Raw genomic sequence first — 12,499 nt, 5'->3', positions numbered from 1 at the left:
ATCATCAGAGTTCAGTATGTCACTTTCACTTCTGTACATGACATTTTTGGTATTCTCTTAGTTACTGCAGATCAGGGAGAACATATAGTATTGGTCTTTTTGGGACTGGCTTATTTCACTAAGTATAATGGTTTCCAGTTACATCCTTTTCATTGCAAAGCACAGTATTTTAAATGTCATCACCCTATTAAAAGTAGTTCTTTAGGTGTGATCTCTCTCTCATTTATGTTTGCCCCAAGTTTCTTTTTTTATTTTTTCTTGGAAAAAAAAAATGGTGTCTTCCTTGGTCTCTGGGTTTTTGGTTTGTTTTCAGGTTATAGGAGCATTTCTTTTAGGAAAAGAATGTAGGTGGCATTCTTTGTGACTGTGCCTATTTCAAAAGGTTTTTCTTTTTCTCTGTGAAAAAAGAATGAGTAGAATTACTGGGTTGCAATGTTTTCTTCTCAAATTCTTAGAGATTTTATTGCAAATTTCCACTGGTTTTAGAGGTATAGATCTTCTGTTTGGAATATTAGATCTGTCTTTTACTTGTAGATATTTTCCTCTTAATTTTCTCGTTTCTCTTGCCTGCCTGCTTGTTCTCTCATGGCATTCCTATTACGTATATATTCAATTTCTTGGATTCATTTTTTTGGTCTGCTCATCTGTCAGATGGGTCTCCTCTTCTACTAGGTTATCAAATTTGTTGATGTATAACAGCTCATAGTAACCTCTGATGATCCTTTGTATTATTGTGTTAGTTGTAATGTATCCTCTTTTATCTCTGGTTTTCTTTTATTACTTTCTCCTTTTCTTAGTTTAGCTAAAGGTTGGACAGTCTCATGTTTTCATAGAACCAGTTTTTTGTTTCACCTGTTCTTTGTATTTTTTTTAATTATTTAATTGAAAAGCAGAGAGGCAAACAGAGCTCTTTATCTGCAGATTCACTCTGGAGGGGGTTGAGGGAAGAGAGAGGGGTGGGGTACAGAGTTCTTAACTGCAGATTGATTCCCTAGTGCTGGGCTGGCTGGAGCCAGGCCAAAGCCAGGAGTCAGGAACCCAATCCAAGTCTCCCACATGGATGTCAGGTGTCGCTATTTGTGCCACCACATGGTGTTTCATGGGTTGTGCATTTGCAGGCAGCTGGCATGGGGAGTGGAGCCAAGACTCAAGCCCAGGTGCCTGAATGTGGCATGCAGGTGTCTCAGTTGGTACCAACCATCAGGCCAAACCCTTGCCTCCGGGTTGTTTTATTGCCAATCCCTATTTCATTTGTTTCAGCTCCAACTTTAGTTATTTCCTTCCTTCTACTAATTTGGGGGTTTGGGGTTTTTTTTGGGTTAGTTTTACCAGTGGCAGTGCCTTCTGGTAGTGCTGCTGATCCGTGGCATTTCTTGGCTTGTCAGAACCTCAGTCCAGTCTCTGCCGCATCTTCACATGGCCGCCTTCTCTGTGTCTGTCTTCTGTCTGCTTGAAGGACACTGTCACTGGATTTAGGGCCCATTCTAATCTCACATGATCTCATCTTGATGTTTATCTTAATAACATCAGCAAAGACCCTAGTTCCTAAGATCACACTCTGAGGACAGACACAGCTTTGGGGATAGGCCTACTTGTTCAGCTCAATACAGAGTGTAACAGGGTCCGTGTCACTGCACAGCCCTCCTGCAGCGTGGAGCGGGACGTGTCTGGGACCTGTCGCGTGTGCCTGTGTTCACCGCTCCCATTGCTTTCCTCTTGGATCTTGCAGGTTGTTATGGCAGTTGCTCAGCTGTATTGGCACATTTCACCAAAATCTGAGGCTGGCGTGATTTCTAAGTCACTGGTGCGTTTGCTTCGTAGCAATAGGTAGGTTGTAACTTCATGTGTGTGTCCTCTTTCAATGGTAAATTTTGCTAATTTTTTTTTAAATTATTTTGTACTTGTTTGAGAGAGAGAGAGTCAGTGAAACAGAGACAGACAGAAACAGACACAAAGAAAGAGTTCTTCCATCCAGTGGTTCACTCCCCAAATGCTTGCCACAGCTGGAGCTGGGCCAGGCCGAAACCAGGAGAGGGAGACTCCTTCTGGGTCTCTCACATGGACGGCAAACTGAAGTGCTTGGGACGTAACTGCTGTCTCTGCTAGTGCCCGTTTAGGAAGAGCCTGGAATCAGGCGGAGCTAGATGCTCTAGTGTGGGAAGTGGACATCCCAGCTAGCATCTGAACTGCTGTACCGAAGGCCTGTCCCATGTTTTTTCTCTTATGTTCCTTCAGAAGTGAAATTTCAGCACTTTTGAGCATTTAATACATAGCTCTGTTTTATCAGTAAGGTTTCATGATTAAGGGATCATCATTAAAGGCTTTATATAAAATTTATCTCAAATTTAGTGGTGAATATTGAAATCTTTTAAACCACAAGGCCAAATAGATTAAAAATATTTTGTTCCACACACAATATGCTGTCACCAGTAGCTCGGTACTCATATTTGACAGCTATGACAATAATGATGTCCGGGAGTCTTGATAAATCTGGATACACTGAAAAACCATACTGAAATACAATCATATTAACTTTTTTGTATATAATTCTGTGTACAGCAGATCATATGGTAAGTTATATAATTTATGACAATTATTTTTTGATAAAGTTGAAGTGTTTCCCTTTGTGATTATCTGTTTTTTAAAAGTACTATATTTTTAAAAGCTGCTCCTTTTAAAGAATTGTGTACCCTTTAGCTTCGTATAGATAAAGAGATTGAGCATGCCACATTCTTTAATTTTAGGTGTTCAAATCAGTAGTTCAGGACAGTGTATTCCCTTGACATGTAATTTGAAATTTAAGAGTTTTGTTCATTTTGTTTTCTGTGTTCTAGAATAACTTTACCTCAGCTATTTTAGATATTTTGCAATACTTAGTTTTATTTTGTTTTTTAATTAAAAGGTTTTGCTTATCTAGTACTGGCTTTTGCCATTTTGGGACAACAAGTGAGATGATATGTTTTTTGTGTTTCTGTCCTTCCTGTCTTTCCACCTAACCATCTTTTCTGTTTTATTCTTCTTATGACTGATGTAAAGAATAGCAGGTCTGGAATAGGTCTTTCTGTCATGAAGCCTTGTATCAGATTAACTTCATTTATTAGATGTTTGGACATAAAAACAATGACAACTGTTTTAACTAGGCTTTCACTCTGGGTAGGGCTGAGTGACAGAATAAACCTTAAGTCTCAGAGTGTTTCTCAACACGATGGTCATGTTTAACCATTGACTGCGAAAATGCCTTCTTGGCATGTGTTCAGAGCAGCTGCAGCATTGGCTTTCTGGATGAGAAGTATAACTTTATAAAATGATTTGAATTCTCCCTCATGGCAGATCACATCTAATACATCTAATCTATTAGGACTTTATGGGGAAAATGAATTTAAAAGAAGACATAAATATCTAACACTCATGAAAAACTTTTCAGTATTACTTTTAAGAGTTCCACTCACTGTGAAATACACTGCTGATGCTTTCTCATTATTACACTGTTTACTAATTTGAAAATATACCCAGTAAACATTTTTTTTTTTTTAATTTTTAGGGAAGTGCAATACATTGTCCTACAAAATATAGCAACCATGTCAATTCAAAGAAAGGTATGTACACCGTGAGGACATAAATTAAGAGTCAAATGAACACATTAATATACAATTGTATTTACGTGTCTATTTTTGTACTCTAGGGTATGTTTGAACCATATCTGAAGAGTTTCTATGTTAGGTCGACTGATCCCACCATGATTAAAACACTGAAGGTATGTGTGCTCTCACTCGTCTGATGCTCTCACACACTGTAATTCGGAGAGATAGTGCTACTGCTTCTAGCGTCTGCAATGTGGAATTCTGGTTTTCAGAAAACATACAGTTGAAGATTTTCTTTATAGTTTCCGATCTGTGTTATTTTACTAGTTACTGTGCTACATTGTGTTAATGTAAATTAAGACATACTACCCACACCATTGAATTAAACAGTTATATAAGTATTTTATTACTGTGATACCGAGATTTTAATTAAGTGCTAGTGAAACCAAAGGTGGGATTTATAAATTCTCTGGGAGGTTGGAAAAGGTAGTGTTTGAGTGGATGTTAAAAGAATGACATTTTCGTGAATATTTTTGCTGTTGGTAGACTAATTGGAGATTTAAGGGATAGGAGTAGGTGAGAAGAAGAATTTATGCTAACACAGGGATTCATGAAGAGTGTTGTGGTCAGGGGATGATAAGTGATGTTCAGTGCAGTTAGGAAATACTAAGCTTTAGAGATTAAAACAATGTGATATTTAGACAGACAAGTAACTTAAATAGATCCAAACGTGTAGAAACCCACCCACACATAGGAAAATGTACTGTATAATAGGGGGTACATTACAGCCTGAAAGGGGAAAAGATGAACTATTCAATACAAATTGGAAGAATAGGTTATTCACATGGAAACTGAGCTGAATCAGAAAAACTGAAACACCAAAATTGAAGAATAATTTACAGAAAAACTGGTTTGTAATCTGAGGTGTCAAGATCATGAAGTTGTAAAGAATGAGGAAGTGTTTGAGGTTGAAGGAGACAAGTAAATACAGTATGTGATATTGGCAAGATTCTTTCATTATACATTATTGGACAGTTAGTGCAGCCTGAGTGTATAGTGATAATTGCCTGGAAGTAATACACTGACGTTAATTTCCTGACGGCCTGACTTGTGCTGTGCTCTGTGGGACATGTCCTGATTTATAGGACGTACACACCAAAGTGTTAGGTGATGATGTGGCATCAGATTGATTTTCACAGGAAAAACAAAATGGTTCCTTGTACTAGATATGTAACTCTTCCATGTGTTTGAAATTAAAAAAAAATTGTTCAGAAAGTTAAATACTCTCATCAAAATAAAATGAGCGAGTACTGGCATTGTATCATAGCAGGTAAAGCCTCCTCCTGCAATACCCACTTCCCATGTGGGCGCTGCATCCCAGCCGCTCCACTTCTGAGCCAGTTCCCTGCTAACGGCTTGGGAGAAGCAGAGGAAGATGGCTCGCGTGTCTAGGCCCCTGCCACCCGTGGGGGAGACCCAGATGAAGCTCTTGGCTCTTGACTTCGGCCTGGCCCAGTGCTGACCATTGTGGCCATCTGGAAAGTGAATCAGTGGGTAGAAGATCTCTCTCTCCTCTCTCTGTAACTCTGCCTTTGAAAATAAATAAATAAATCTTTTCAAAAAAGTAAAATGACAAGCCATCCATAATCTGGAATACAGTATTCCCATTCCATAGAGCAGAATGGATGACTTGTAACCAGAATGTATAAAGAATGTCCTTTGGGCTATTCCTTTTATCTGGAGTGTTTAGACCATTTACTTTTAATGCAGTAATTGACATTAGCTTGTTTATGTTTAGCTGTTAGCTTTAGTTTTCTCTTGCTTCATCTTTTTTCTGTTCCCTTTTTCTTTCTTTTTTTGCGTCTTCAGATTAATTACTTAGTTTTTATTAATAGGAGCAAGTATTTTTATCAAGTTCATTGGAGATGGATTTTTGTTGTTGTTGTTGTTTTTTTTTTTTGGCAGGCAGAGTGGACAGTGAGAGAGAGACAGAGAGAAAGGTCTTCCTTTGTCGTTGGTTCACCCTCCAATGGCCGCCGTGGCCGGCGTGCTGCAGCCGGCGCACCACGCTGATCCGATGGCAAGAGCCAGGTGCTTCTCCTGGTCTCCCATGGGGTGCAGGGCCCAAGCACTTGGGCCATCCTCCACTGTACTCCCAGGCCACAGCAGAGAGCTGGCCTGGAAGAGGGGCAACCAGGACAGAATCCAGCGCCCCGACCGGGACTAGAACCCAGTGTGCCAGCGCTGCAAGACGGAGGATTAGCTTAGTGAGCCGCGGCGCCGGCTGGAGATGGATTTTTAATTGGGCATTTCTTACACCTATAAATCCAGTAGGGGAAATTAAAAATGTCAAAAGTTTTGAGATGGCAGGATGTCGGAGAATACATGGAGAGAATTAATTGGTATCTGACAAACGGGAATTACATGGAAGTTAAATTATTTTCTGACTTTCTTAATAGGTGATAAGATTCAAGACACCTTGATTTATTTAGGTTTATTAAATGTAGATTGTAAAATTGGGACAATTAGTGAAGATGTAGGATTCTTCTTTTCCTCATTATTTTTTAAGAACTGTGTAATGATCTAGTCTGTGTTGACATAAGGGGACAGACTGAGTTCACCAGAATATATACCTTGTCATATTTGTGACAGTATGACATTTTAAAAAATATAAAATAACTTTTTTTTAAAAAAAAAAAAGATTTATTTATTTGATAGGCAGTGTTAGGGAGAGACAGAGAGAAGTCTTCTGTCCACTGGTTTGCTCCCCAAATGGCCACAATGGCAAGAGCTGGGCGAAGTGGAAGCCAGGAGCCTCTTCCAAGTCTCCCGCCCGGGACACGGGCTACAGCACTTGGGCCGTCCTCCACTGCATTTCTAGGTGCAGTAGCAGGGAGCTGGATCAGAAGTGGAGCAGCTGGGACTCAGAACCGGCACCCAGTAACAACTTGATCTGCTACACCACAAAGCCAGCTCCAGAAATTAACTTCTAATTAAATGCCAGGGTCTATTTAAGTCATCTTTTTGTTTCTTTTAAAACGTTCACTTTCCTTTTTTTTTTATAGCTAGAAATTTTGACAAACTTAGCAAACGAAGCTAACGTATCAACTCTTCTTCGAGAATTTCAGGTTTGTGCAGTGTTAATTATAACATCGCTTCTGAAACATGTTACATCTTTCAGGCTCTAGAAATACATGATTGTGTAAATTAAATAGTGATTTATATAAGGTTGTTAACTAAGAAATGTGTAAATTTTCAAGAGTGAACATGAACTACAAGTTTAATATTTAAAGAAAATAAGATAATATCCTTCCATGTTTTCATAGAATTTGAAAGTATTTGGTTTATAGCTGTTTGATATTTTTCCTGGTAAGGTTTCTACCTCTTTGTGTCATCATCATCAGCAGTCCTTTTTTATAATCCGCACTCGTGAAAATAGCTTCATTTCTTACCCGGTTAACCCTGCTTGATTGGATTATCACTATTTTAGAATTGTCCCCTTGTCCTCATGTGTAGCTTAAAAAAAGTTCATACTTGCTTACCATGATTTTTTAAAATTGTTATGTTTGTTTTGTTATACTTTTAAATCACGTGTGCTGATGGATGTTGAGATGTTTCCTGCCTGTATTTCCTCAAAAAGTATTCCAGAATTACTTCACGGACGTTGTGCCCTTTGTAATGGGAGGGTGAGCACCCAAGCCTGGAGCACAGCTGTAGGAATCTTGTAGCGTTTCCAGTTTTCCTCTTCCTCGTGTCCTGGGTATCTCGTTGGGCATCCTTGCCATCGCCACCCTTCTTGGGAGTGTCAGAAGGAAGTCTCAGTAGTGTTGAGGAACTGCTTCGTTTTATAGAGGATGTGCACTGGCCCACCTAAGAACATCGGTGAGCCAGTTACCTAATGTCACGATGTTAAATGAGACTCATTTTTGAAAGTCAGACTCTTAATGTATCTTTCTTCACACATATTCATTTTTATCACTGCCAGATAGACAACTTATGTCTGTGTTTAAATCATGTACTGGTTTTTAATAGCTTTGAGGAGAGTAGGAAATCTGTCCAAATGTTAAGGTCTATTTTTTAATTGGAGAAGTTGGGTAAACCTTGTGAATGGTTTTAAATACAATTGGTTTTGCCTTCATGGAACAGAATTTGTTTCCTCAACATTTATTCATCTTGATAGCATTTTCACAAAATTTGTATTTTTTGAAAGGTTTTTATTTATTTATTTGAGAGGTTGAGAGGGAGAGACAGAGAGAGACTGCTTTCCCAGGCCATAGGAAAGAGCTGGATCGGAAGAGGAGCAGCCAGGACATGATCCAGTGCCCATATGGGATGCCAGTGCTGCAGTAAAGGTTTAGCCCACTTTGCCACAGGGCTGGCCCCAAAATTTGTATATTTGTAAGGTAATTTTGGGTTTATCCACCCATTTTCATTTAGTTGACCCATTTAAATACATTAGATAACCATACTGTTCACTTTACATTGTGTACTTTTCGTTTGATGTTGGAAAGTCTTTTTAAAAATTTCAGTGGAGGGGCTGATGCTGTTGCGTAGCGGGAAAAGCCGCCGCCTCCATGCTGACATCCCCCTTGTGGGCATCGGTTCGTGTCCTGGCTGCTCTGCTTCCAATCCAGCTTCCTGTTAGAGGCCTGAGAAAAGCACCGGAAGATGGCCCAAGTGTTTGGGCCCCTGCCACCCATGTGGGAGAACCTGATGAAATTCCTGGCTTTTGGCTTTGATCTGACCCAGTGCTGGCCATTTCGGCAGTGTGGGGGAGTGAGTGAACGGATGGGAGAGCCAGTGCGCTCGCTCGCTCTCTCTCTCTCTCTCTCTCTCTTTCTCTGTACCTCCCTCTCTTTCTCTCTGTCTTGGTCCCTCCCTCTCTCTGTAACTGTGACTTTCAAAATAAGTAGATAATCTTTTTGAAAAATTCGGTTGAGAATGGGATTTTCAACCCCATTTATGTGATACAACAATTGAAATATAGATGCTCATATTAAAAGCACATTCACGTCTATAAACAATGGACACTTAGTTTTTAAATTAGGAGAGTTTTAACCAAAGTGAAGTTTTTTAGGGCTGTTAAAAGTTTTGTGAACATCTTTTACCTTTCTGCTGGTATATTGATTTATTTATTTTTAAGTTTAAATATGCCATTTTTAGTATAATTTTTAAAAATGCTTTTAAAGTAAATCTCTTTAAAATATATTGTATTTAGTTGGGATGGTCTTTATTGAAATGGTGCTTACTGTAGCTGTTGTTAGTTTACAGCCATTCTGATACTATTTTGAAAATCAGATGTTTGTCAACAGCATACTGGTCCTTTTCTTACTTTTTGCCCAGCTTTTAGTGTCTGAAAAAGTGACCGTTTTTTCCTCATAGATTCACAGATGCCTCTGGTTAAATGAACTGGAACCTCCAAAGAGAGTTCTCATCATCTTTTCAACCTTGCACTTAAACTAATTGCTATCTTTGGGTGACTGCTCCCCACTATCTGTTTTGAAGCTCCAGGCCTCTGTGGCCACAGGTGAATGAGCCTGGCTTGAAAATGTGCCTCTTCTGTAGGCACGTAATCTTTAAGTTCAGAAGCAAAACTAAAGTAAATCATCAGCCGGACCTTCGTTGTGCTTGTACAAAGATTGTGCATTCTAGACTTCTTATGCATATTTCGACAAGGCTTTAAATGCAGTGTGTTTTTGGTTCAGTTGATAACGCCAGAGTGTGAACTCACTGAGATGCTTTTTCAGACGTATGTGAGAAGCCAGGACAAGCAGTTTGCTGCAGCCACCATTCAGACTGTCGGCAGATGTGCAAGCAGCATCTCAGAGGTCAGCGACTCGTGCCTCAGTGGCCTGGTCTGCCTGCTGTCCAGCAGGGACGGTAAGTCCAGTTCCCTCTCCTTTCAGACGCTTCGTGACTGGGGTGTTCTCGGTGTGCTCTGAAAGTCGTAACTTCATAAACCTTGCATTGTGTTTCCCCTGTCGGTGCTACAGTCACAACAAATAGCCCTGCATACCTGCAATTCACACAAGTGCATACATGCCGGAAATTTTTTTAAAAAGTATTATTATGTTACATCATTAACCATCAAGCATTACTTATCTTGCCCCTACTTATCAAGCAATACTTATCTTATTTTACTTAATAATCTAATCAATCTTAGTGTGCCGTTTTCACAAAGGTTCTTTTTATTAATGACGTATACGACATGCGTATTACTGATTCACCTGCAGAGGGTGCTAAAAGCAGGCAAATGGCATTATAACAAGGATAAGTGGCTGGATAGAAAAGCTGTCTTCAACTGTGTACCTCTTCAAGATTGTTGTTTCCTAGAAATTCACTTAGTATGTCTGTGTTCAAGATGAGCTAGACTTGAAAACCAGCTTGGAACAGCATCATGTCTCCAGGCCAAACCATAGCTCTACATTCTGTAAAACTTGATAGGTAGTATCCAGCAAAAACAGGCTTTAGAGATGGTTTTCCCCTAGCACTTTATGTGACGAGTAGATTATGTGATTACATACCGTCTGTTTACAAATCATTCCTAAACAGTAGGAGAGTTCACTCATTTAAACAGACATTTTAATGTTTAGGCTTTTGGGTTTTGATAAATCAAAAGTTGCTTTATAAACAGGAATTTTTTTCCTGCAATTTATAATTAGCTCTATTGTCCAGATTCTACCTGTTAAAACATTGCTAGCCAGTAGTACCTAATTAATTATCTCTTCATTACAGTTTGGCAAGCTGGCTTAACAAAAGTGAGTGGAAAAACAAACAAGGAAAATAAAGTCATTAGCTTTTTATTATTATTATTTGAGTTCACTATCACTGAAGCGTTTACTCAAAATCTTTTTTTTTAAGATTTAATGAATTTTAACATTTGGCCATATTCAGTTTGTATGTAAATATTATATACATACATGTACACATTGTTTTTCTTGAAAGTGAGGATATTAATATTAAAGAAGATAATAGTAATTTTAGTTTTGAAGTAATCCCTGGCATCAAACTCACTTCTCCTTCCCATTAAAAGGTCTACTTTTAAGAGTAATTACTATGAATAAATAAATACTTCATTCCTTTAAAATCCGTAAGGTCTTTTGAGCTATAGGAATCTATGATTCTTTGATTTTGTGATGAAATGGATACTTCATCCTCTCTTCAGATAATGTGTTTTTAAACCTCAGTGGCAGCAACTGGATGCTCCTGGGCCTTGGTTTTTTTTATTTTTATTTATTTTTTTTTATTTTAGTGTTGTTGGCTTCTGCCTTCTTGGTATAGGGAGATCTTTCTAAGCAGGCTGAAGTTTGCCCTAAAAATAATCTATTATCATTATCTAAGATTAATAAAAAAACTTATCAAGACAAGTTTAGGATAATTTAGTTGCTTAAGATAATTTGTTTTAGTTAACATATTATTAAAATTTGTTTGAATAACTAGTGCCATCTACTGTAAACTAAAATGATTTGGGTGGAAGACTTTAGTTTTCCTAACACTCAGTAAGCGTCTTCTGAGGACTTGAATTAGTTGAGGTTTTTAATAAATGTGGAATGGGTTAATAAGGTATTTATTTGGCTTAGCAAACATGGCTGCCCGTACAGAGCTCGTGGTCCAGTGGAAGGAGACAGTGACAGAAGCAGGGACAGCGCAGTGTTCGCATACAGTGGCCACTCTGTTACCAGCCTGAGCTTCCACGTGGAACCGTGCTGCCTGTCTGTGGATGTCAGTGCTATCTTGAGCTACCCGTGTACTGCATTCCTCATTTGTAGAATGAGAACAGTAGTAAAGTGTGCTTCTTACAGGGAGGTCCATTAAGTTTTGTTGAGGACAAGGTAGAAACTAGGACAGGGTTAGAACGCGGGATTGTTTCGTGCCCCTGAAAGAGCTACAGCCCTGCGGCATGGGGAAGCCAGGAGGCCGCGTAAGGGGAAGTAGAGTGGAATTACCACATCTTGGTAGGCAGAGAGTGGGCCCCCAAGACGCCCAGGTCCTGTGACTAGATGACCTTATTTGGTGAAAGAGACTTTGTGGATGTGGTTAAATTGGGTTCTAGAGGTGGCAGATTATTTGGACTGACCCATTGTCGTGAAGAGTCCTCAAGGAATGAGGGAGGGAGGGGAAAGTCAGAAGGGGTCAGAGCAGAGGTTAGGGTGATGTGACTGACTGCTGCAGGTGGCCTTGGACTGAAGAAGGAGGTCGACATCCAGTGGGTGGAAAAGTCAGGGAACTGGTTTTCCTCTAGAATTCCCAGGGAATGTAGCCCTGGGAAACCTGGATTTTAGATCTGTAAGGTCTTTTTTAAACATCCTGCTGCACAACTGTAAGATGATAAATTCACGGTTGTCAGGCAGCTAAGTTTGTAGTGTTCTTTGGCAACAGTAGGAAACTTACACAGATAAAAGCATAAATAATGCCGAATACATAGTTCACCTATCACCAGTTCTGTCTCTGCATGTGGATAATTAAAATTGCACAACATTTTCTTCTTACGTAGGCTAGTTTTATTGCAATGTTTATAAAAAGATTTTTGTATACGAACTCTTGAAAACCACACGTAGCTATAGTTTGCTTTGCATGGTAGTTACTTTAATACTATCATAGTTTTCCTGCTAGAGGGTAAGTTAGATAAGGCCAGGCTCTCATTCTGACTTATCTTGTTTTTTTTTTTTCATGGCATCAAATGGTTGTCTTTATAAAAGTAATACCTGCTCATAGAGACAGAACATTATTAGAGGTAGAATGGGATAACCTGATTGTGATTTTGAATTGTGGACCAAGTTGTATAATTCTAGTGTGTGTGTATCTGTTTCTTTAAAACGTTAGTAACACAGTACTTACCTTCTGTTACTGTGAGAAGATTTAGTAAACTAACATATAAATATTAGTTATCTTTTGGTTATTTACATTTAGTTAATTTA

General features: G+C 39.0%; 1 protein-coding gene across 8 annotated transcripts in view; it reads left to right on the top strand.

Moving 5' to 3' along the window:
- Positions 1-12,499, top strand: part of AP3B1 (adaptor related protein complex 3 subunit beta 1) — a 269,538-nt gene that overhangs the window by 118,219 nt on the left and 138,820 nt on the right. For 6 of the 8 annotated variants that reach the window (XR_011381834.1, XM_051837573.2, XM_051837574.2 and 3 more), the window contains 5 exons: positions 1,730-1,827; positions 3,542-3,596; positions 3,683-3,754; positions 6,647-6,709; positions 9,329-9,461. Coding sequence is in view for 7 of the 8 variants with exons in the window: in XM_051837573.2 (XP_051693533.2) it covers positions 1,730-1,827; positions 3,542-3,596; positions 3,683-3,754; positions 6,647-6,709; positions 9,329-9,461 (421 nt within the window). In the remaining variant the exon portion in view is untranslated. The remainder of the gene's footprint in view (positions 1-1,729; positions 1,828-3,541; positions 3,597-3,682; positions 3,755-6,646; positions 6,710-9,328; positions 9,462-12,499) is intronic. The other 2 variants (XM_070056312.1, XM_051837575.2) reach the window with 1 other exon arrangement.

Source organism: Oryctolagus cuniculus, chromosome 14 (genome assembly GCF_964237555.1).
Source record: "Oryctolagus cuniculus chromosome 14, mOryCun1.1, whole genome shotgun sequence".
Taxonomy (NCBI): Eukaryota; Metazoa; Chordata; class Mammalia; order Lagomorpha; family Leporidae; genus Oryctolagus; species Oryctolagus cuniculus.
This window is presented reverse-complemented; position numbering and strand designations above follow the sequence as displayed.